Source organism: Sus scrofa, chromosome 3, assembly GCF_054392235.1.
Source record: "Sus scrofa isolate SSC_HxYL_T2T_F1_AM1 chromosome 3, Sscrofa_HxYL_maternal_Yorkshire_Landrace_v2.0, whole genome shotgun sequence".
NCBI classification, from domain to species: domain Eukaryota; kingdom Metazoa; phylum Chordata; class Mammalia; order Artiodactyla; family Suidae; genus Sus; species Sus scrofa.
In genome coordinates, this window is record NC_139385.1 from 81,696,568 (window position 1) to 81,722,015 (window position 25,448).

The window sequence follows — 25,448 nt, forward strand, 5'->3', positions numbered from 1 at the left end:
CTCTCAGGACTAGCATCACATGAGAAGCAGTTAGCTTATTTGTGCTGGCCCTTCATTCCAAACTTCCCCTAGCAGAAAAAAGTGGAAGCAACCCCCAAGACCATTGGTAGCTGAAGACCAGGCGGCTCCCTCAGCCAGGTCCTCAATGGACTTACTTCTAAGGAGTCTCCAGAATACAGAGAGGCCAGAGCCGATTAAGATGATGTCAACAGAAAAGGAAGCAATTCCGCCTCTCCCAGCTGCTCCCAGGACTGAGAAAGCAACCAAAGTCAAACTTCCAGACCAGCGGCCGCATGGGCGGAGGCCCCCCACCCCGCAGAGTGGACCCACGTGCTGCCTCAATAACTAACTACTACAGGCTGCAGAGGACTCAGCTTGAAGGCAGGAAGGTAATGTTCTCTTTTCCACCACTGGGTGAGTACATACAAAGCTCAAATCTGGAGAGGAAATCAAAACATATATGAGTAAAACCCTGTGCCCATATAACATGCAAGATGACTTCTAAGTCTTAAGTTTTATTTAAATAACCTTCAGTGAGAACAGAGGGTCAAATACTAGCCCTTCCTTGTAATTCCATTTGACCAAGACAGAGTGAGTAAGAAGCGCAGGCTGCAGGGCGCTCGTGTGAGGGCCGGGGTGCACCTCAATGAGGGCGGCCACGACCTCGGCCCCGGCCAGCAGCCGGGGGAGCGTCCACTGTGGAGCGTGGGTTCTTGATGGTTTCATCCACGGACACGATAAGGCAGGCCGCCTCAGAGGCGGCGGTCAGGGCGTTGATCCGCACCATAGCGGGCTCCCACACGAAGGCCTCGAAGTTGTCAGCAATGTCCTCGTTGTTGATGTCCACCCCGTACCACGTGCCCCCCTGAGAGGGCAGAAAAGGGGGGAAAGCCATACAGAACTGCTCCAATTTCCTCCTGCACATCCTCCAAGCAGCGGGGATTGTTAGGAATCAATCCTCAGACTCTGAACCTGCTGGCATCTCCCCGAGGCGCCTGGAAGCGCATCTCCTCCCACCCCTGCCCAGCCTCCCTCTCTCCCAACCTTGGAAACGTGGACCACAGGAGACCTCCGGGCCCCTCCTGGGTCACCTGGGGACACTAAGCCAAACCACGCTTCTCAAGAGGAACAACTTCCAAGTCCTTATCTCACTGCTTCCATGAGTCCCTATTTTACACATAAGGAAACTGAGGCACAAAGAGGTAGAGTGACTTGCCTCAAGTTCTAACACAAGTCAGAAGAAGCATGGTCACTCACTGCCACAGCACTAAGCATTTAACAACATCTCTAAGTGAATATTTGCTAAGTAGGAGAGGAACAAATTAAATCCTCAGAGAAGCCACAATCTGGAGCCAGGTGAGCCATAGCTGGACTATGGTCAGCAGGGCCCTGGGTGCTTCCCGACCACACTGAGGAACCCGGCACACAGGGTCAGCATGTGTTCCCATCCAGGCAGGAGGCCACAGGGCTCCAGGTTCCTCTCATTTCACTGCGGGGAGCGATCAGACCCTTGGTAGGAACCTCCAGCCCTGGCCTGGGGCTTTCCTCCTGACCTTGGAGGAGGCAGTCAGCTGGTACTGGGTTTGGTTCCAGCACCATGACCTGGGCTGACCACACAGGGCTTGGGTAAGCACAGTACACTCCCAGAACCTAGCCCCATTCACCCAATCCCTGGACCCCGAGGAGAGGAATAACTCACCTGGGCATGCCGAGCCCGCAGTTTGTTGAGGATGTTTGTGGCATCAAAGCCAGCATTGTCACAGAGCTGCCGTGGAATAATTTCCAAGGCCTTGGCATAGGCCCCAATCAGTAACTGCTGTTTTCCTGGAATGGTCCTTGAGTAATCTCGTAGGTACTTGGAGAGCTCCATCTCGATAGCACCGCCCCCAGCCACCACTGAATCATTCTGCAGAGATGAGACCCAACCTCTCAATGCAAGGGGTCCCTTGGGCCAAGCTCCAGGCATGGCCAAATCAGGCCACTCTTGCCCAGAAAGAGGGTGGCTCCTCGGAGTTCCCGTCGTGGCGCAGTGGTTAACGAATCCGACTAGGAACCATGAGGTTTCGGGTTCGATCCCTGGCCTTGCTCAGTGGGTTAAGGATCTGGTGTTGCCGTGAGCTGTGGTGTAGGTCGCAGACACGGCTTGGATCCTGAGTTGCTATGGCTCTGGTGTAGGCCAGCGGCTACAGCTCTGATTAGACCCCTAGCCTGGGAGCCTCCATATGCCATGGGAGCAGCCCAAGAAATGGCAAAAAGACCAAAAAAAAGAGGGTGGTTCCTCATTCCCTCCCTCAGCCCCAGCCCCAGGAAGCCCAGGTCCAGCACAGCTCAACTTCAATCCGGTGAACCTTATGGTTTCTGACCACCTTCAAGGTCACCAGTAGCTTGAGGGGATGGGCACAGTCTCTGGGATGGCTAATATCATCAGCTCCACAGCTGCTCACAAGAACAGGTCTTAGGCCTTAAGGCAGCCGTGACTTTATGATCATACTTTAAGATCTGTGAGACGAACCAGGGCCCACAAGCCCCACATGGAAGGACAGGCTATACAAGGAAGGAATGACCCCACAAATCCAGGGTCTCAGCTTGGAAGGAGGAGTGAGCCGTGCAGGGTGGAACCCCCCAGCCTAGTACCTTGATGGCCCTCCTGACAATCATGATGGCATCATGCAGGGACCGCTCTGTCTCCTCCATAAACTGCTCGGCGCCACCACGGAGGATGATAGTGCAAGTCTTGGCCTTGGGGCAGCCAGTGAAGAAATTGTACCTACACCCAGGGTCAAATCATACATGTGAACTCCTTTCATACATGTAAACTCCTTTCGGCTGCCAACCCCGTGTTTTGACTTCACCAAGTCCTCCTGACAGTCGGCACTGCTCTTCTGTTCCTCACTAAGGCTCTCCAAGCCCACCCTTAAAGACATGTTCTTGGGAAGGTCTAGGGCTGCACCACAGGAGCAGAAAGACTGCAGAGTTAGACTTTAGACCCAACTCCATCTTCTGCCCTCCTGAAACACTATATATCTGAACTTTTTATGCCCAAGAGATGAGGCCTGAGAAGAGTAGCTCGTGCTGTAATTACCACACCGAGAAGACAGCAGAAGGCCACACCCAGGCAGGCCCCATCAGCTAAGCACACAGGGAGCCCAGGCCTATGGCTCACCTCTCGCCTCCAATCTGGGTCTCTTCAAAGACTTGGCAGCGGCCCAGCACGTCTGACGACAGAGCATTCACACTGGTCTGGATGGAGCCTCCGCAAGCCTGAGGAACACAAGATCATCTGGCAGTGAAGGTTCGCATGAGGCCAGAAGCGAGCTTCCTGCCACCCAGTTTTAAAGCCAATTCCCATGTTAGACTGCCATGGTGCCCCAGAGCTCTCTGTACTAGATGACCCACTCTCATCCTTGACTTCCAGGCTCCCTCTTCAGGAGGAGTGGACAAAACAGAACTAAGACACATGAAGGGCAAACAAGCCAGGTTAAAAGGAGACAGCGACCCTTTGCTTCACCCAACACCCGCCCCCCCCCCAAACTACGGTGCTCTGGGTCCAGCAACTAAAGGCAGGATCAGTGCTTTAGACCCAAAGCGTCTGTGGTGAGGTGCTCAGGAAGAAAGGGAGAAAACCTGGCTACAAGCATCAAGATTTGAGCTTATCCAACTAATCCTAGCACTACAGCTAGGTGGCCTCAAAAATCCGACTTCCTCATTGTCTTGGCGAGACTTTTACACACTGAGCACTCGCGTAATGACTAGTGTTTCATGACCCCCAGGCCCAAACCCCACAGTGTACTCTAGCATGTCAGCGTGGAAAGAGAAAACCCCTGTGGCGCCACAGAGACCCAGAAGCAGCCTGTCGGAGTTCAGTTACCATCATCGTCCTCTTCAGATCCTCCTCAGGCACTCGGCCGGCACAGAACATGTCCCTGTCAGCAAAGTACTGGGTGGCCACATCCCCAATGGGCAGTTTGGACAAGACGACTTTGGCTCCGGAGTGATAGATCCTCTCTAACTTGTCATAGAGAATGTTCCACTCAGCATCGACAATTGCCTGATAATCCTGGAAAGCCCAGAAAAGGATGAGGATGCTCTGGAGTACGGGTTAGCATATGTGGTGGGTTAAAATACAACTGCCCCCCAACCATGAAACATACTGATTTGAGAATTAATAGCAGTAAACGGTCCCTCAGTCAGAACAACAATAAAAAAAAAGACCCTCTAAGTTAACTTAGGAACCTTAGGAATCACATAAAACTTTTTCTTTTTTGCTTTTTGGGACCTCACCCGCAGCATATAGACGTTCCCAGACTAGGGGTCGAGTCAGAGCTACAGCTGGAAGCCTACACCACAGCTACAGCAACACCAGTTCTGAGCCGTCTTCGACCTACACCACAGCTATGGCAACGCCGGATCCCTGACCCACTGTGAGAGGCCAGGGATCGAACTGAGTCCTCATGGATACTAGTCAGATTCGTTTCTGCTGAGCCACGATGAGAACTCCCCATCTAAACTTTCAAACACAAAAGAAGAAAGTAACCCTGGGACTGGGAGCTACTCCAGAGCTGGCATTTGCCAAGGTGGGAGACATAGTTTGACCTGGCCAAGTTCTAGCCTCCTCTGAGGTGCTGCACGCATGGGGTTGCCAACCACATGACCTTGTCCCCAAAGGCCATTCTGCATAGGAACATATTTTCCAAGAATACTTTACAGCTGGGTGACACTGCTACCTCCAAGATAGCCTTGGTGAAATCACTAATGGGAGCACACCTGTCCCTATAGCGTGGGAGCCAGTCTAGAAGAGGTGGAGCCCACATCTGCCCAAATAAGAGGAATTAAAACACTGGGATCACTCTATCGCTGGAGAGCCCCTGTTAGCCCCTTCCCTGGGGCCCGAGGATAACATTTCAGCAGGTTGGTCCTACCCCAACCTCCTCAGGCCCAGGTCACTCAGAGAAAAGACAGTGAGAAAAGAAGTGGGCATGGCATTTAGACATCAATATTTAGGGGGACAGGAGGAAAAAGAAGCCCATAAGATATCTGAGAAACAGAGTCAAGCCCAAGTTGGCCACGAAGGCCCAAGTGGTTAGCCCAGGATGCTGCCCATTTCTAAGCCACTGGCAGCTGGTAGGACCTACCTCAACAGTGTGGACTCTGATTTCAGCATTATCCTTCTCAGCTTTCAGCTCGAGCTCGACGTTTAAAAGGGCAATCATTGGATTATGGTACTTTTTGGGTTGCATTTCAAACCCAGCATAAGAGAAAGTCTTCTTAAATGCGACACCGGCTACAAGCTGGGACTCCTGTTTAAAAAAATAATAGTTCAACAGTTCAGCACTGGCACGAAATGGAATCAAGTCAGTGGTGTGCTGGACTAATGCATGTCCATTTCTGTGAACCTGAGTTCACCATGCTTTTATTTCACTATTGTAACAAAACTTTTCAGTCTTCGTAAAAGCTAGGAAAAGCACAAAACATTTTGGTAGTCCCTTTGGCATCAGGAAAATTATTCGGCTTGCTGAGGCCAAGCGCAAAAGAGAGTGAAGGAGTATCTGGGCTGTCCTCTGTCCTCAAAGCAGGTGCCAAAAGACGCACTCTGATCCCAGCACCTCACCTCCTAGACTTCCCTACACATATGTACGCATACCCCTCCCTACCTGGATACACCTGTGTGCTGGAGTCTAGATGCTTCCTCTTCCCAGGAGATGAAAACAAAAGGTCACAAAGGTCAGAAATTTCCTGCACAGTTTCCGAGCTATCACTGTGGCTTCTTCTCCCTATCTCAGTCTCTCAAAACACAACTTGTTTCACACCAGCATGCTGTGGGGTGGATTTAGCAGCAGGGCATAATAGAAAGCATGCTGCACTTGGGAGCAACTTCAGCACAATCAGAAGACTTAAAGATTCAAGTCTCAGATTTCTTACTCAACGCCCTAGTCATTTTCCGCTCCCTAAGGGTGTATTCAGTTCAATGACCTACATGCTCTCTGCCAGCACTAATCTACAATCCTAGCCTACAATACTATAGCCTATCAGCAAACAATTGCTACATCATTCAAATCCATAGCCTCCTAAAGGGGATGATAGCTGAGCTGAATCAAGATGGATGAGCCAAAATTACTCAAAGAGAAAAAAAAAAGCAAGAGGATATTCCCAAGAGGCAGAGGCAGTGTGGTGGAATCAGAGGGTGAAAAGCCATTTGTAGTTGCTGGGATACAAAATAAGAGGGCGAGGACCAATTTAGAAGAATCTTAAAGGCTCTGCTAAGGACTGGCTCTTAACCTGTAGCGGAACCAACCCCAAAAGGCTTTACAGAGTGTAAATTGGGGAACTTTACTCTGTAACAAAAAAACGGAGTGGACTTAAGAGATGCAAGACTGGAGGAAGGGTGACCATCACCACGACAGTAGTCTAGTAAGAGGCAGACAGAAGAAATAAATACAAACTGGTTGGTAAAATGAGACAATGGCGATCAAAAGGTTGTGGGAAGCCGGGAGTAAGATGGCCCTAGACTTCTGGACCGAGTGACTGAATAAAAGTGGTGATACCAACTATGTCAAGGGCTACGGAAATACTATATGCTTGGAGGACAAGGTAATGAGTTCAGGAGCAGTGAGATCCAGGACTGTGAAGCTCTAGAAGTGTAAGGACTGAAGATACAGATCATTAAGCTTTCAGGTAATCCTGAGAATGTTAATTACTACCACTACATATTGAATTATCTTAGGGCTTCACATGCATTTAAGGGACATGGGACAGTCTGAGGAAAACGTGTGGTTTGGAGCCCTGGCTTTCTCACTAGTTAAGATTATTAGTTCTGATGCCTAGTTTAGTGAATGCCAATCCAGTCTCAAGGGTTTCTGGAAGTAGGAAGGCCCAGGAGAAGATGGAATATTGCTACCAAAGCAGTGTGTGAAGAAGCTGGGAAGCCATGATATAGAGAATGGCTTGAAACGTGAGTGGTAGGAGGGGCAGAAGACAGGGGCTCAGATAACCAGACTCCTCCCAGCTTCACTACATGAAGAGCACCTCAGCCCACTGACTGCACCATGTCAGGAGGAAGAAGAGGGAGAGAGACAGAATATCAATGCAGTCTGGAGGGGCAGAAATCAAAGAACAGAAAGCAAAGGGCCAGGATACAGTATTTCAAGCAGGTCTCGCCCTGTCCAAATCACTTCAGGCTGAGACTGAGGAAAAGTAAAGTAAGCAGTAGGGCAGGTCAGAGGATCAGAAAAGGTCCAAAGCAGCACAGAGACACCAACATCAAAGAATGTTTCTAGACAGATTCTTGTGTTAAAAAAGAACAAAGTTATAGTTGTGCTGTGCAGTAAAGGAGCCACTAGCCACATGTCACTATTTGCATTTAAATAAGCGAAAATTAAAGCAAGAATGACACAGGGGACATAAGTTTTTTCTTTTAGGATCTTCTATTCAGTTTGTATTATGTATTGTTTATTCAAAATAAATGAATAAAAGGGCCGTATCACCTGGAGAAGAATGGACTGAAAACTACTTCTCATATTTAATGAGAGGGTTTTAGATAATTTATCACAGCTAACTCTATCCCTTCGCACATGAACACTGACAGTCTGAAAATCAGCCACTTCAATCTTCCATTCTGCTGATAAGTACAGATGAGCAGACATTACAAATGTCCCTACAGGAGACAACAGCCTCCCACAGCAGGGTGGAGAGTACAGCTCCACTGCCTTCGGGTGCAACGGTGCAATGAGTGTCCTCTCCTCCTACACCAAGTTGCCTGACAATGTTAAAAAGCAAGAGCCTCCTAGGGAGGCCACAGCGGGCTTACCTCTAGGGCTCCGCCCTGCACCTTTTTGATTCCAATCATTTTAAGCTGCAGCAAATCGTCGAGCATCATCACTGCATCCACTACCATCTTAGCGAAGAAGGCTTTCTGCTGGGAGATCAGCTTGGAGCTCAGAGCAGTCATGGCACATTTCTCTAGCAGCTTCCTCTGCTCCCTGGAACACAAGGGTGGGACCTGCATCAGGCCTTGAAAGCCCCTCTTATCTGATTATTTTTTCCTAAATATTTACTATTTTTTTTTATTATAGTTGATTTACAATGTTCTGTCAATTTCTGCTGTACAGCAAGGTGACCCAGTTATGTATATATATACACACACACACACAAACATATACACACACATTCTTTTTCTCAGATTATCCTCCATCATGTTCCACCACAAGTGAGTGGATATAGTTCCCTGTGCTGTACAGCAGGATCTCACTGCTCACCCACCTCTTATCCGATTCTACTACAATGTGGAAATGGTTTCCATTCTAGCTTCTAGACTCAGCCCTCAACAACTTCATCTTCTCTATCTTCAGGGTGATGATCAGTGACAGATGGCAATGCAGTAAAGACCTCACAGGCAACAGCTCTTAAGTTACAGTCTACAGCCTCTCTTGTACTCCATGGGCCCAGCCAAAGTTCTAGCAAGAGCCAAACAGCCTCAAGCCCACATGGGGTTTCCAGCACACTTCTACATTCAACTTGGCCATGGGAAGTCAAGGTTCTGACAAAGCCCACCCCAAACTTACACTTTATCTTCCTTCTTCACAGTCACGGCAATCTCTTTGATCTTGTTAACTGCCTGCCAAGAACAGAAGCTGAGTGAGTCTCTCATGCTAAAGACAAACTGGAGGAGAAGTGGATCCCAATCTCTCTCACTAGTTCCTAATCTGTTAACTCCCAAATCTTAGGCATTTCTACTCTACAACTGAAGCATCAGGGTATATCCAGGATTTAGCTCTGAATCTGCAAGCAACACATTGAAACAAATGAATGGAAGCACACTATGACACTAGATCAGGACAAAACTTCTGGCTTATGAAAAGGACCCATGACAACTTCTAGCACTTTACATATTAAGTATTTTATATAGTACACTATACATATACTCATATGTTAACATGGTATGTTTTCAAAGCTCTCTTTTTCAAAATGTATTCTTTCATACTTACTTTTCATATACGACTTCATTTTATTTTTTTTGTCTTTTCTAGGGTTGCACCCATGGCATATGGAAGTTCCCAGGCTAGGGGTCTAATCAGAGCTGTAGCCGTCAGCCTACACCACAGCCACAGCAACGCGGGATCCGAGCCGAGTCTGTGACCTACATCACAGCTCACGGCAATGCCAGATTCTTAACCCACTGAGTGAGGCCAGGGATTGAGCCCACAACCTCATGGTTCCTAATTGGATTCGTTAACCACTAAGCCACAAGGGGAACTCCACATGACTTCTTTTAATGCCACCACCCCAAAACAGAGAAAGTAAAGAAGGTAAGGCATGGAGGAACTGACTTGCTGCAGGTTATAGTATGAAAGTCAAAGGTCAATAAAAACAAGATCTCAGGATGTGCCATGAGGTACTGGACAAAAACAAAAACAGCTCTGGGAGTTCCCGCTGTGTCGCCAGTTAAAGATCTGGCATTGTCTCTGCAGCAGCTCAGGTTGCTAGGGAGGTGTAGGTTTGATCCCCAACCCAGCACAGTGGGTTAAGTATACAGTGTTGCTGTACCTCAAAAGATTCAATCCCTGGCCTGGCAAAGTCCACAGGTGCAGCCAACCCCCAGCCCCCCAAACCAAAAAAACCCCCAATGAAACTCTCACTGAGATCCTATAATTTGTCAACATCAGGAAACTTGAGACTTTAAGAGATTAAATAATACACCTAGTCAACAGCTACTGAATGGTACAACTGAGATTCCTAGGGACCAGAATTCAGAAAATGTCCAAAAGAGTTCCTGTTGTGGCTTAGAGGAAACAAACCTGACTAGTATCCATGAGGATGCTGGTTCAGTCCCTGGCCTCGCTCAGTGGGTTAAGGATCTGGCGTTGCCGTGAGCTGTCATGCAGGTCACAGATGTGGCCCAGATTCCATGTTGCTGTGGCTGTGGTATAGGCCGACAGCTGCAGCTCGGATTCGACCCCTAGCCTGGGAACCTCTATATGCTGCAGCGTGGCCCCAAAAAACAAACAAAACCCCAGACAGAAAATGTCCAAGGAAGCCTGTTTCCAGTCCCTCCGCAACCCAGGAGAGGTAGGATCCTAGGAGAACATGAAGGCGCCCAAGTTCACCAGCACTCCCTTACCAGCTGAGTGGCAGTGCGGAAAGCTCGGATGATGATCTGTGGGTGCAAACCTTCTTCCACATAGGGTTTCACCTGCTTCAGAAACTCTGCAGCCAGCAGGGTCACTGAGGTGGTGCCATCACCAACCTAGAAGAGGATGACAGGAAATTCGCGTTTTCTCATGTTCATGGATAAAGCCCTGAAAGTCCATTCGTAGGCAATCTACCCATTTAAACTGGGACTGTTTAAATGGATGCCAAGCCTTTTCCAGGAAGCATAGCTTTTTACAACAAATAGAAGGAAGGTATTGGTAGTTAGGTATCTATTCCCATCAAATGGTCCTGGGCCACAAAATTAACTCCCCAACAAGCCCTATTCTCCAAAGAGGACTGAATTGGACAAATTTCCCTAAAATATGAAATCATACATGTAAATTAACTGAGAACATTTAAATTATGTACAAGGCACTATGATTAGTAAAACAGTTTTGGTCAGGCTTCTAAGACACGCTTACATGTTCTAATAACCATGGTATAGCAAGAGGCATAAAATAAATATTCTTTAAGGAGAAAAAAAATACTATAGGAGCTTACAAAACAAACCTCTAAGGCCCAGCCAAAGTCCTTTGTATTTATTTTTTAAACACTATTCAGGGAGTTCCTGTCATAGCGCAGTGGTTTACGAATCCAACTGGGACCATGAGGTTGCGGGTTTGATCCCTGTCCTTGCTCAGTGGGTTAAGGATCTGGCGTTGCCATGAGCTGTGGTGTAGGTCACAGACGCGGCTCAGATCCCACGTTGCTGTGGCTCTGGCATAGACTGGTGGCTATAGCTCCGATTCGACCCCTAGCCTGGGAACCTCCATATGCCACAGGAGTGGCCCTAGAAAAGTCAAACAAAACAAAACAAAACAAAAAAAACAAAAAACACTATTCAAAATAAGCAGATTACTAGTCTGCTAAATTTTTTTTTTTTTTTGGCCGTGCCTGTGGTGTGCAGAAGTTCTCAGGACAGGGATCTGAACCCTAGCTATAGTGGTGACCAATACCAGGCCCTTAACCTACCGGTCCACCAGGAAACTCAAGCAATTTTCTATGATGGGATCTAATAAACCCTACTATTGTTATATTTTTTTTTTCTTTTTTGGCCACCCTGTGGCAATGCTGGATCCTCAACCCACTGTGCTGGGAACCTGCAGAGACACCACTTATCCTGCTGTGCCACAGCAGTAACTCCTACACCTTATCTACTTTTTTTCCCTTTTTAGGGCTGCACTTGTGGCATATGGGATTCCCCGGGCTAGGGGTTGAATCAGAGCTGCAGCTGCCGGCCTACACCACAGCCACAGCAATGCGGGATCCAAGCTGTGTCCTCGACCCAGGCCCCAGTTTTTGGCAACACCAGATCATTAACCCACTGAGCAAGGCCAGGGATCAAACCTGCATCCCCATGGACACTAGCCAGGTTCTCCTGAGCTCCAATAGGAACTCCCCAAACCTTATTTTTAAAGAAGGAGAAAAAGAATAAGAGCTTTTAAGAAAACTGGCTAATTTGGGAGTTTCTTAGTGGTCTAGTGGTTAGGATTTGGCACTTTCACCAGTGTGGCTTGAGTTCAATTCTTGGTCTGGGAACTGAGACCTCACATTCAGCCATTGCTCGCCATGGCCAAAAACCCCAAGAACCTGGCTAACCTCTGATTAAGAAGAAATTTATTTTTAACTCACCTATCTCCACTGTGTAACATACAGGATTTTAGGGAGGACAAAAGGTTACTGTGGTGAAGGGTTTAAACTGTTAAATTCCTGGACAGAAAGGGATTCCCTTGTTGAAAACATTAACAGATCAAATCTAGATTCTTCTCACTTTAATTTCATATAAGCCATACTGTTTTATAGGATACTGGGTTGTAAAAGATGTTTCATTATAACTTTAGGACATACCTGTAAGACTCTGAAATGCAAACTTGCCTCTCTCAACATTTATTACCAAGACCTCAGTTAGAAATGATTTTTTTTTTTTCCTTTTTCTTTTTAGGGCCACACCCATGGCATATGGAGGTTCCCAGGCTAGGGGTCTAATCAGAGCTACAGCTGCCGGCGTACACCACAGCCAGAGCAACACAGGATCTGAGCCATGCCTGCAACCTACACCACAGCTCAGGGCAATGCCAGATACTTAACCCACTGAGCGAGATCAGGGATCAAATCTGCAACCTCATGGTTTCTAGTCAGATTCATTTCCACTCTGCCATGATGGGAACTCCCTAGAAATGGTTTTTTAAGAGGCAGATGGGTTAATGTCGCTGACTTGCACATGTTTAAATGGTTAAAAAAAAAAAAGTAAACTGGAGGAGTTCCCATCATGGCTCAGCAGAAACGAATCTGACTAGCATCCATGAGGATGCAGGTGCAATCTCCTGGCCTCTCTCAGTGGGTTAAGGATCCAGTGTTGCCATGAGCTGTGGTGTAGGTCACAGACACAGCCTGGATCCTGAGTTGTTGTGGCTGTGACACAGGTTGGCAGCTGTAGCTCTGATTTAACCTCTAGCCTGGGAACTTCCATATGCTGCAGGTGAGGTTCTATAAAGACCTAAAATAAATAAATAAATAAGAGACTATCAATTCCATCTAAATACTTTTACAAGCATGTATTATTACTTGTGAAATTATAATTTTAGATATAAAATAAGAATGTTTTAAAGGAAGGAGCACAAAGGAGCAAGCAGACATGTGTTTCAATCTCCACTGATACACATAGGCTTGATTTTCCTACCTCTGCATCCTGGGATTTGGCAATGTCCACTAAAGTCTTTGCTGCAGGATGGACAACGTCAAGGAGTTTCAGAATTGTGGCCCCATCATTAGAAATTGTTGCTTTGCCTTGAAAGGGATAAACACAGAGTAAAAACGTAAAGACTTTTTCTTAAATTGTCTTCTAGTTGGACTTGGAGCCCATGTACACTTTACTGGGATGGGACAGAGGGGCTCGTGGTGGGAATGAACTGATCTTTTTACATAGCTCTGAGTACAAAGGGCCACCTAAAATCACACATTTCCAAACACTAAGAACTCCCGATTTTTCTTTTAACAGCAAATAGCATGCCTTTACTCGATGTAGAAAACATTAAAAAAAATAAGAATGAATAACCATTTAGATATTCTTAAGAGTTGATACCCTAACAACTCACTTGTAAATCAATACACTAAAACATAAAGGAGAATTTTGTCTCAGCAATGTGATACAATGAAAGTGACCACGGTCAACTCCAGGTTCTATTTTGTGTTTCTAGGACAAATCTCTCTACAAGGTGACACGCTCCTGAGCCTGGTTTCTTCTACGTATATTCCCTGGGGGCTCAGCATTCAGGACAATGTATGAAACGGAATCGCTTCATCTTGAGCAATCCTTCAGAGATCTTAAAAGCACTGGGATGTCTTTCCTGCACTTGTGGCATTCAGAAGTTCCCCGGCCAAGGACCCTTGCCACAGCAGTGATCTGAAGCAGTCTGAACACTGGGTCCTTAACCTGCTGCGCCACAAGGAAACTCCAAGCAGTGGGATTTCTGATGCCAAACTCTGCTAGCTCTGAACACTCTAGAGGAGCCTACTCTTCTGCACAGTGGACTGAGGAACTCTGCAGACTTACCTCGGCCATCCACAATGAGCTTGTCCATGCCACGGGGGCCCAGGGTGGTTCTGACAGCCTCAGCAATCACCTGGCAGGCACTGATGTTACTTACAAGCTGGGGGATGCCTTGGGAGCTATCGGTCCCCTCTTTCAACAGGATAACGGGTGTGGGCTAAAGAAGGAAGAGCAAATGACTGATTTTGTTTTTGTTTTAAAAATCATTCATTTCATGAAACTCCCTTTTCCCTCAACAACATAAGTATCTGGAGGTCCGTTTAAATCACATTCCCCCACATCCACTTCTCAAACAGCTTCTACCTCCAGAGACAGCATGCCCTACAGAAGTGCTAGAAAATGGTCTGAAAAGCACTGATTTAGTCAAAAAGACCAAACCATGTAATGTGTTCTCCAGTGCCTAGCTAAGTGAGCACAGCCTTTTCAACTTCCGACCCTATTCCCTGTGCTTAGGAATCAGGTCACAGCACAGGAGGAAGCAAGCCATGCTCCTCGTCCACCTCCAGCAAACACCCATTTATCTGCATTACAGCCTAACTGTGGAGAGATAGATGGGGTACTGATGAGGTGCCAACAGCTTCAGATGTTGTCCTGGACATGCCCAGGCAGACAGCTTTACCAGTGATGTTGAGCTGGCGTGTAGGGAAGTGGACAGGCAGAGAAACAAAGAGCACTTTGTCCTGCCTCACAAAATGACAAAAAAATCTAACTTGTACGGCAATGTTTCCATCTCTCATGCTGGTTCCATAAGGACTCCTTAGGATCAATTTCCCACCAGATACCATAAATGAGTTTTTCTCTATTTTGCATCGGTCTCCAGAGCAGTCCCCATTCTTACAGAGGTTTAATCTGCAGACTTGCTTAAAAACTCTGGGAAGACAGGGATATCTGCTTATTTTAAGGGGTCTGCTTAGGGAACTTTTCTCTAGTAATCATTAGCACAGACAGTAAATTCCTCAGCTTAGCAAAGAAGACTGCTTTCTCTCTGCATCTAAGCCTTGCCTTTAGAGATGGGCTCATGAAACAGATCCAGTCTTCCCAGTATTTCTAATTTTGAGTGTGAAACAGAATATAGTAAAAGCAAATACTGTTTCAAAACTCTTGTTATGTTAGTTATGGGTGTGCTATTAGGCTCTGCACTGAAATTTATTTTTTACTGTGAACTGCAATATAAAGTTTGAAAGTCACTGCCCAGGCTCACCCCTAGGGGGTACTTCAGGTATCTGAGCAGAAAAGCACAGGGCTGTCTCTGCCCAGCAATAAGAAGCCAGAAATTCACATGCCAGAAGAGACTAACAATCCATGAGATTGACTCCATATTAACCGGGCAATTACTAAAAAAATTTGACTCCTTTGGCCAGTGCCTCTGGAGGGAAGTGAGTAAGCCAAAAACGGCACTAAGGCTGACAAGCAAGCAGCAACAATATCACTACTCACTTATAACTATAGTAAGGAGTTTAGATTTTATTCCTACAGAGAAGGGAAGCCCTGGAAAGACTTTTATTTTGTTCTTTTTTTTTTTTTCCCCCTTTTGGTCTTTTCTAGGGCCACACCCGAGGCATATGGAGGTCCTCAGGCTAGGGGTCCAATCAGAGCTGTAGCCACTGGCCTATGCCAGAGAGAGCCACAGCAACTCGGGATCCGAGCCGTGTCTGCAACCTACACCACAGCTCACGGCAACGCTGGATCCTTAACCCACTGAGCAAGGCCAGGGATCAAACCCACAACCTCATGGTTTCTAGTCAGATTCGTTAACCACTGAGCCACGACAGGAACTCCTGGAAAGACTTTTAGCAGAGGAATAGCATAATCTAATTTGCCTTTGGAAAAAAAACAAAAAAAAAACTATAGAAAATGGGTAAAAAGAGGCAAGATATAATGTGCAAACCCATAAAAAGATGCCCAACAAACTCTAACAGGTAAGAGTGGTGGGGATGAAAGTTCTGACACTTGGATATTTTGTTTGCTTTCAACTTTTCCTAACAAACATATCATACTTTACTCAAAAACAAACAAACAAAAAAACAAAACCAGTTGTCTCTGCTGCAGAGGTGCAGGTCTGGACCCTGGCCCAGTGCAGTGGGTTAAGGATCTGGCACTGCCACAGCTGCACCTCTCATTCGATCCCTGGGCTAGGAACTTCTCTACGCCTCGGGTGTGGGAAACAAACAAAAACTCTTCACATAATTTCCTAAATCTGAGGCTCTAGTGCCAGGCATGAGCTGGAAGGGAAATTCCTTCCTTTTCATGGAAGCATCCAGGTTTGATGGCAAAAAATGGCTTCTCTAAACTCTGGGCATTCCTGCAGGTTCCTCACACAAGGAAAAGCATGTTCCCCATGAGCCCCCACCTTCTCCCCCGTTCTGCTAAATTGCTCCTCAGGGCAGCCTCGCATCACTTCTGGTCCAACGCTGGCCTGGATGGAGGCACACTTTAAATCAAAAACCAACTAGAGTCTTAATCTCTTCCTATTTATTTCAACAGATTCTTTCACTTCTCCAAGGCTAATTTATTCAGTATCTTAATAAACTTTTTCTCACTTCTACCTCCAAATTGTACCATCACCTACAAAAGCCACACTGCCAGCTTTCTACCAAAACCACTTTCTTACCACCAGGACAGCAACTCCTCAGGGCCTCCTTTCTTTCAAGTTTTCTCAACAGCAGTTAACATGGGCATCTGGAACATAACTCTCCCTGCTTCTGCTTCTTTTTTGAGGGGCCACGCCCAAGGCATACGGAAGTTCCTAGGGCCAGGAATCAAACCTGCACTAGAGCCGTGACGCCAGATCCTTAACCACTAGGCCACCAGGGAACTCCCTCTGCTTCTTCGTGAGCACAATATTTATACTGTTATTCATCTTAAAGTACAAACTTCCCAAAAGTAAGGACTACAGTAATCTCAAGGCGCAGAGTACCTAGATCTGGCCACATATGAAGCAATACACAAAAGCCTTTGGTGTTGAAAATTCAACCAGTTACATATTAGGTGGCCCTTGAACAACATGGGTTTGAACTGTGTGAGCCACTCACATCTGGATTTTTTCAATAGTAAACACTACAGTACTCCACAATCCAAGGTTGGCTGCATGCACAGATACAGAGGAACCCTGAAGATGGTAGGCTGATTAAATCATATGCCAAAAAAAAAAAATTTTTTTTTTTGTCTTTTTGCCTTTTCTAGGGCCACTCCTGCGGCATATGGAGGTTCCCAGGCTAGGGGTCTAATCAGAGCTGTAGTCACTGGCCTACGCCACAGCCACAGCAATGTGGGATCCAAGCCGTGTCTGTGACCTACACCACAGCTCAAAGCAACGCTGGATCCTTAACCCACTGAGCAAGGCCAGGGATTGAACCCATAACCTCATGGTTCCTAGTCGGATTCGTTAACCACTGCTCCACGACGGGAACTCCCCACGTGCCAATTTTTGACTGAGGAGTCGGGGTCCCTAACCCCCAAGTTATTTAAGGGTCAAATACACTTGAAAGTATTTTTTAAAAGCCATGAGGAGTTCCCGTCGTGGCGCAGTGGTTAGCGAATCCGACTAGGAACCATGAGGTTGCGGGTTCGGTCCCTGCCCTTGCTCAGTGGGTTAACGATCCGGCGTTGCCGTGAGCTGTGGTGTAGGCCGCAAACGCGGCTCGGATCCCGCGTTGCTGTGGCTCTGGCGTAGGCCAGAGGCTACAGCTCTGATTAGACCTCTAGCCTGGGAACCTCCATATGCCGTAGGAGCGGCCCAAAGAAATAGCAAAAAGACAAAAAAAAAAAAAAAAAAAAAAGCCATGAAATAAGTTGGCACTCACTTCTTATTTTTGGAAAACCATGAGCAGTATGGTGACACTAAATTCACTAAGAATTCTTAAGTACAATGCAGGAAAGGCTTGGAAGCAGCTGACCACTGTCCTCAAGTTGCCGTGCTTCGCAGGCCCTACAGAATGGCAGGCTGGGTACAGAGATCCTCTGGGGAGGGAAAGGTGGCAGGGCTAGACTGAGGATGGGTCCTCTTGTTTCAGTTCCCTGGGGGCAGACACTGTTATGGAAACCCGACCTTTGGTACCGAAATTACCTTCCTACCACATTTTTACTCAAAGAAACAAGAGCAGAATCCAGTAATCCAAGGGTATCATGGAAGACTTGGTCATTTCAGCTTAATGATCATCTTCATCCTCCTTAAAAACTTTTATTAAGCACTGTTAAGCTTGACGTTCTATAAAACAACAGGTGTTCATAAGCCAAGGCAGGCAGCGCTCAACACCACAAAGGCAAAGACATACATACACTCAGCTCAGCTGTACCAAAGTAACAGGACTGAGCTTTTTGGGGGACCCTTTTACTTCTCTTCCAATCACAGAAGGCTTCCAGAATATCAGTTACCAATTCAATAACAGCAAGAACTCTTGGTGACTGAGGTTTCAGACACCCAAATAAAGAGATATAAACAGCCTGTACAGCAGGGAAACAGAGCAGGAGTCAGTTCAGGAAAAACCCAAGGGGGTGTGGTCTGGAGCCTCTTGGTGAAGGGTTTCATCACCAGTCAGAAGAATCTTCGTTCTGATCCTATTCTTTGAAGGCCAACCAAAACTTACCGTAGCCTCGGCAGAAAGATTACAGGGAAGAAAGGAAGCAAGCGACCAGCTAGCAGATTAGCTAACATACTGCTTACTACAAGCTGGGCTTCATAGGTACTCACTCATTTAACCTCCTCTAGAAGACTGAGGGTCAGCAATGAAATAGCACGCTCAAAGTCATACACCTAGGAAGTGGCAGAGCTAGTTATAAACCTAGGTATTCACTGTGTAGCTCCAGAGCCCTTACTCTCAGCTGCTCTACCGTGTTGCCTCTGCAAAGAAAATGAAGATGACTTCAGGAATGTTGAAGATGGACTGAAAAAGGCAGTTCTGGAGATATGAAGGGGAGGGGGTATACAGATTAACGCCAGCTTCCTTCCTTCTTTAGGGTACAAATAGGATTCACAGAGCACTTGATAGCATAATGAACACCTCAGAGGTGTCCATTTGACATCTACTAGGACAGAAAGAACCTGAGGAAGCAGGAAAAGAACAGAGAACTGAGTTGGATTGATAGGCTAAAATGAATGCATGAAATGCCAAGTGCACAGAGAACACATGAAGCGCCCAGCTTGTAGGAAGCAGCATGTTAGCTAGTCTGCTAGGTGGTATCTTAGGGTTTTGCCTCAAGCACTTAAAAGCTGGCCCTGTTCAACAGCAACTCCGGAGACCACCGAGGTTTGGGACCCAAGGAAGGTACCTGCAGCTCTGAGATGGAGAAAGGGATACTATGGAAAGGGGGGGTGGGTACAGAGAGCCTCCCAGATTCACTAACCGCCCTAATTTAAGAAAAACGAAAACTAAAGTTAGGTGGCCAACTAGGAAAGCTGTCTAATGTCACATCTAGGGTAGCAGACAGGGTCAGAGTCAGAGGCCGGATCTTCCTACGTTTGAAGCAGGGTGCCCATCTGCCCTACCCATTCTTCTGGCTGAAGAGTTGCACCTGCAACAACCAGCGGAGCCCCGCACATTCAGTAGACACTAAAGATGACTTTACTTAACGAACAAGTGAATGAATGAATTCAAGTACGAGCAAAAGGGTCTGTTTCCATTTGGTAGCAGCTGGCAGGGAGGGAGGCATAGCTGAGATCCGGGGTTCCGCTCAACATAAGGTCCCCATGCTGCCTCTGCCGGTCCTAGTGAGCACCCGGCTTTACACTCGAATTTTCCAGTGCAGCCAGAAGTTCCAAGCCCGGCCGTCGACCGCGTTATGCACGCTCAATCCGCAGTCGTTTCACCCGGGTCGTGACTCCGGGGGGGGGGGGGGGGTCCAAAAACCAGCTTGCCAACGCGGGTTCGCGGGTTCCGAAGCACCCTGGGACTTGTAGTCCCCAGCCGGCCCGATCAGAGCCTTTCCTCCAGTGCCACACAGCCCTCGCCCAGGAGCCCTACTCGGAGCCCGGGCCCACCAAGGCCGCGGCGGGCCGGGGTCACCCACAGACAGGGGTCGGGGCGAGGACCGAGTCATTAGGCAGAGGAAAGTCCTGCGGGACCGGCCTTTGCCGGGCGGCGCCAGCTACCAACCAGATGGCAACGGATGGAGACGGATGCGCGAGACGCCACTCACCATCATCTTGTAAGCTTATCCAGTGGCCCGCTACTCCTCTTCCCTGCTTCGCGCCCGGGCCGCCCAGCAACCCCACAATCCTCCGCGCCAAAGAAGTCCCCAGAACCTTCGCCAAGCAGTTGGACCGGGAGAGGAAGGGGATGGGCCACTTCCGCCACTCTATGGTTCGCTACCACAGAGTCGGCGTGGCTAGAAGGTCCAGAGGCTGGTCCTCTGCCGGAGCTGTTACAGGAAGTGTTGGTAATGCAAGGGTCGCGGGCTTTCGAAAGTGTCATTCTTTTTGAGTATGTAGGGTCCTTGCTCGGCCCCCGTCACCCACTAACTCTAATTCTATTCCCCTTCTCCCTCTGGAGCCAGGCCAAGGAATGAAATAAAGGCAAACATTTATTGAACGCTGACTGAGGGACAGTTTTTGCCAAGTAAACATTTGATGTGAGTGATCTCATTTAATCCTCACAAACCTATTGGTATTGTTGTCATGCCCACTTTACAGATGAGGGAACTGAGGCCGAGAGGTTAGGAAGGGTGTCCAGAGTCACAGCTGCATAGTAAATGGTAGAGAAACAGGAGCGGACACCTAGCCCCTATGCTCGCATTCTGGCTCGGCACTGGTCAGAGCTTCCTCGAGGGTCGTGTACATCCGGCCACGTCGCCAGGGCACGCAAGCGCTGGTGGAACTAGGCAATAAGATCAGAGTAGGGGTCACCGGAGACCACTTGAGAGCTACAGGAATGCCATTCCAAGGAGGGGATGGGAAGGAGGAAGGCACAGCTGGAAGAAGGTATACCCTCATCTTGCAAAGCGACCGTGAGGAGTATTGGCCGAGACTTTCAGCGGTTGAAGCCAGTCCTGCGATCGGCCACCTCCAGTTCTGCCGACCCACCCACCAGCCAGCAAGGTGCTGCCGAATCGAATCCAAACTGAGACAGGCTGGGGCGGGGGCCGGCAGTTGCAGTTAAGAGTTTGGACCAATCAGTCCTCGGCCCCACTTCTCTCGACCAATAGGAAGTGGGCTAAGGCGCAGGGGCGGAAAATGTGGCTACATGAGCAGGCGTCAGAGCCAATCAGCCGTGGGCCTCGTTCCAGTCCGCCAACCAGCAGCCAGAGCGGGTCTGGGGGCGGGAGGCCAGAGCAGCTGTCAGGCCAAAGTCCAGCGAGCTACGCGCGGAGGGGCGGCTGGAGGAAGCGGGGCGCCGGGCCGGGCCCTGGAGATGGTCCCCGGCGCCGCGGGCTGGTGTTGTCTCATGCTCTGGCTCCCCGCGTGCGTCGCGGCCCATGGTGAGCGGCAACGGGCGGGGCTGCGCATCGGGGCGGGGCTGGGAGTCCACAGGAGCGCGTCTCGGGCCGGGGGCCACGGGTCACCTTGGGGACCCCGCGAGTTCTGGGCAGGGTAGGTTCAGAAAGAGGCGCCACGATTTGGTGGGTACTCGTCCTCAGGGACACGAATTGGGCGCGGCTGGAGGCTGGGCTTTGAGTTCTGAGCTTCCCACGTCGAAGCAAGACTCCCCCTACCCCCACTAGCGCCGAATTAGGTGGCTGAGGGGGCGAGGAACAAGGACAAGCTGGAAATATGTGAGCACTCATATACATAAACGGGACCACACATTGCTACACTTTGGCTCACACACAAGCACATAGGTACATATCCTACCTGTTTGCATCTATACGGGAACATGAACATATAGCCACTACATCCATGAGCACATATGTATACCTACACTTAATTTACACGGATCGCAGATGCAAAGGCCAGGCAAAGATGTGTATGGGAAGGCGGGGGAGTTCTGTGATCATCCAGGAGGGCCTCCTGGGAGTGTGTCAGTTTCTGATGGCAAGTCTCCATTCCCACGATAAAAGGCTATATATGTAGTCCAGTGCCAAGCTAGTGGAGTTCTACCTCATGGCTGGGCTTTGGAGAGTAGAAGGATAGCTAAAGCCACCATTGGTCCCAACCCTGGCACACAGTAGCAGCCTAATAGTTTGTTGAGTTGACTAATGGACAGATGGCAGCAGCTTCCACCCTTTCACATTCCTCAATCTCTCTGGGCTAAGGAAACCAGGGCCCCAAGTTCAGATAAAACATTAAACTTTGGTGCTGATGAGACCCATACTCCAAAACAATCTGGTTGTTCTGGCAATTCCCTTCCTTAATTCGACAACCTTTTTGAGCACCAACTATATTCTAAACACTATGTTAGATAATGTAGATATGGCACTGAATGAAGTTACAAACATGGTCCTTGTCTGAGTGCAGGAAATGAGATAAACAAAAAATTACAAATACTCCATTACAAATTTTGTTAAAAGTGTCATTGGAGAGGAATTCCCATTATGGCTCAGTGGAAATGAATCTGACTAGCATCCATGAGGACACAGGTTCCACCCCTGGCCTCGCTCAGTTGGGTTAAGGATCTGGTGTTGCCGAGAGCTGTGGTGTAGATTGCAGACTCGGCTCCAATCTGGCATTGTTGTGCCTGTGGTGTAGGCTGGTGGCTATAGCACTGATTTGACCGCTAGCCTGGGAAACTCCATATGCTGCCGCAGGTGTGGCCCTAAAAAGACAAAAAAAAAAAAAAAGTGTCAGTGGAGAAAAAGTATGTTTTGAATGGGTACAAGGGGAGGGCAGTCACAGGGCAGGTTTCTCTGCAAAAGTAAGATTTAAGCTGTGACCTGATGGATGAGTAGGAATGAGCCATATAAAGAGACAGAGGTGGGGTAGGGTGGGGTGAGGTTAGGAAGCCTCCTAGATAGAGGGAGATGTGAAGAAACTGAAAGGAGGCCAGTGTAGCTTGAACACGGGAAGGAAGAGAGAAGGTTTGAGTAGTAGTCAAGGGCCAGATCAATCAGGACCTTGCAGACCAGAGTTAAGTTTAGATGTTAAGTTCAAAGGGAAGTCGTGGAAGCATACTGAAGCTGTGGGAGTGGTGACGTGACCATATTTGCTTTAAGACGTTTTAAGAAGATCCCTGGCAATTTTGGGGGGAATGGACCTTAGGGAGCAAAAATGGAGGCTGATAGACCAGTTAAGAAGATACAACAGTCAGGACAAGAAATAATAGTGGCTGGACTAGGGGGATGACAGTGGAACCAGAGTCAACTTTTAAGTTTTAGTGAGAGCTGTTTTGTACATAGGCTACCCCATCTCCATCTTGAAACACCCAAGTCTGCTTCAGAGCAAAGATAGATTAACCCTCAGGTAACACTGGAGCTCTGTCTTTCTGGCTCCTGAGTGTAAGGAGCAACAGCTGTAAATCTCTGCGGTACTGACTTTGTCTGCATCGACTCTATCCCACCCACCTGGAAGATCCAACTGGCCAAAGCTGGGTCCCTGGGCCCAGACCACAGTCAGCCCAGTTGAAGGCATCGGGTCCATGATCTGAACCTGAACCGGTTTTGTTTTTTTTTTTCCCCAGAAGCTTCTCACCTGTACCTTTTGCCTTTCAGGCTTACGCATCCATGATTACTTGTATTTTCAAGTGCTGAGTCCTGGGGACATTCGATACATCTTCACAGCCACACCTGCCAAGGACTTTGGTGGCATCTTTGTAAGTTCAGGGAGGCCCCCTCACCTCTGATCCTGTCTGCACATTACCCTCACTAAATTGAGGTGACCCTCCTCCTGTCCACCGATACCTGAGTGCTGGGGCAGAGGAGGCAGCAGAAGAGCCCTGTCTCCCAGGGGCTACAGAGCCAGAAAGGAAGGGCTACCAGATATTCCTTTGGGTTCAGTACAGACCTGGGCACCACAGAGGGAAACGCTGTCTTCTTAGGGACACGAAGTAGTGAAAAACCAAGGGCTCTGCTAGCTTTGCCTCTGAACTATGTGACTTAAGGCAAGTTATGTTCCCTCACCCGGTCTATACCAACTTCCCTCTCGCCGGGAAAGGCAGGGTGCGATGGGCCAACTAGATACACCCCGCCCCCATCTGAATGTCTTTCAGCACACAAGGTATGAGCAGATTCACCTCGTCCCTGCTGAACCTTCAGAGGCCTGCGGGGAGCTCAGCAACGGTTTCTTCATCCAGGACCAGATCGCCCTGGTGGAGAGGGGGTAAGGAGTGGCCGGGCATGGGCACAAGCAGAAGGCAGTAGGATAAATTCTGAGATATGTTGATGGTGGTGCTTTAAAATAGTTTTTTTAAAAAAAAAATTTTTATTTTTTTGTCTTTTTAGGGCCACACCTGCGGCATATGGAGGTTCCCAGGCTAGGGGTCTAATCGGAGCTGTAGCTGCCAGCCTACGCCACAGCCACAGCCACACCAGATCCAAAGCACATCTGAGACCTACACCACAGCTCATGGCAAGGCTGGACCCTTAACCTGCTGAGCAAGGCCAGGGGTCGAACCCACAATCTCATGGTTCCTAGGCAGATTCATTTCTGCTACGCCACGATGGAACTCCTAAAATAGCTTTTTAAAAATAAATCATCTTTTTAAGGGTCTTTAAGAAATGCCTTAAATTTATCCAAGCCTTTGGCCATTGATTTGTGAGCCTTTATAAAAAATCCTCCCCAGTCCTTCTTTCATCTTACCAGGGCGGAGGGGGTGGCAGGGGAGAGATCTGGGAAGGGGTAGCTAGGGCCCTGCCTTTCCTTTGGTCTCATCACCACCTCTTCCAGGGGCTGCTCCTTCCTCTCCAAGACCCGGGTGGTGCAGGAGCACGGTGGGCGGGCAGTGATCATCTCTGACAACGCGGTTGACAATGACAGTTTCTACGTGGAGATGATCCAGGACAGTACCCAGCGCACAGCTGATATCCCTGCCCTCTTCCTGCTCGGCCGAGATGGGTGAGGGCTCCTTGTCTCTGGCTGTATCAGCACCAGACTGGGTGCCATGACTTGGGGAGGTCAAGGGCAATCACCAGTCCCTACCCACAAGCTTCACCTGGGGGTGCCCTGGTTGGAGGGCCAAAAGTCCCCAGGCTCTGGAACCCCCAGAGTGCTGGGGACAGTGGGGCATGATGGGGTGCTGAGAAAGTGACCATGGCCACTTCTCTTCATGCCCTCCCAGCTACATGATCCGCCGCTCCCTGGAACAGCATGGGCTGCCATGGGCCATCATTTCCATCCCAGTCAATGTCACCAGCATTCCCACCTTTGAGCTGCTGCAACCGCCCTGGACCTTCTGGTAGAAGAGTTGGTCCTACCTTCCAGCCATAAGCAACTCTGGGCTGGGAAGGGGAAGTCTAAGAATTCTGCTGTTTGGGATCTGGGGACTGGTGGAGCCAGGTAGAGGGCAAGGGCTTGGGCCCCGGCTAAGCTAAGAGAAGCCACGCCACGGGCCTTTCCCTTCCCGGGGCTCCCTAAGGTGTCTCATGCTGAGAAGAGGCAAGAGCCAGACCACAGGGCTTGTGAGCTAGGGTCTGGAACAAAAGGAGCCAATGGCAGGTACTCTGAGAGCCATCTGAGATCTGTCACATTCCCCCTGGCTCCAGCCTCCCCACCCAAGGTCTTTCACAGCAGTCGCTGGAATGTATGAAGGAGCTGGTGTTTGAGGACTTAATAAACCCTCACTGACTTTTTAGCAATAAAGCCTCTCGTCAGGGTTGCAACTGTGTCCTAGAATAAGAGCACACAGGG

The 25,448-nt window shown here is 48.5% G+C and overlaps 2 protein-coding genes across 2 annotated transcripts; one reads left to right on the forward strand and one right to left on the reverse strand.

Annotated features, from left to right (window-relative positions):
- Positions 1-643: 643 nt before the first annotated feature.
- Positions 644-13,892, reverse strand: CCT7 (chaperonin containing TCP1 subunit 7; the record flags this gene model as incomplete). The annotated part of the gene is given in 11 exon segments (NM_001170522.1): positions 644-865; positions 1,700-1,906; positions 2,635-2,767; positions 3,164-3,261; positions 3,869-4,057; positions 5,133-5,297; positions 7,805-7,976; positions 8,559-8,611; positions 10,115-10,240; positions 12,866-12,972; positions 13,739-13,892. Coding segments are annotated over 11 exon segments (1,626 nt in total), but the record flags the coding sequence as incomplete, so codon positions are not given.
- Positions 13,893-20,999: 7,107 nt separating this feature from the next.
- Positions 21,000-25,400, forward strand: PRADC1 (protease associated domain containing 1). Its single transcript, XM_003125011.5, has 5 exons — positions 21,000-21,148; positions 23,315-23,415; positions 23,812-23,921; positions 24,489-24,656; positions 24,880-25,400. The coding sequence occupies exons 1-5, from the start codon at positions 21,082-21,084 to the stop codon at positions 24,998-25,000; spliced, it is 567 nt and encodes a 188-aa protein (XP_003125059.3). The 5' UTR covers positions 21,000-21,081; the 3' UTR covers positions 25,001-25,400.
- Positions 25,401-25,448: the final 48 nt, after the last annotated feature.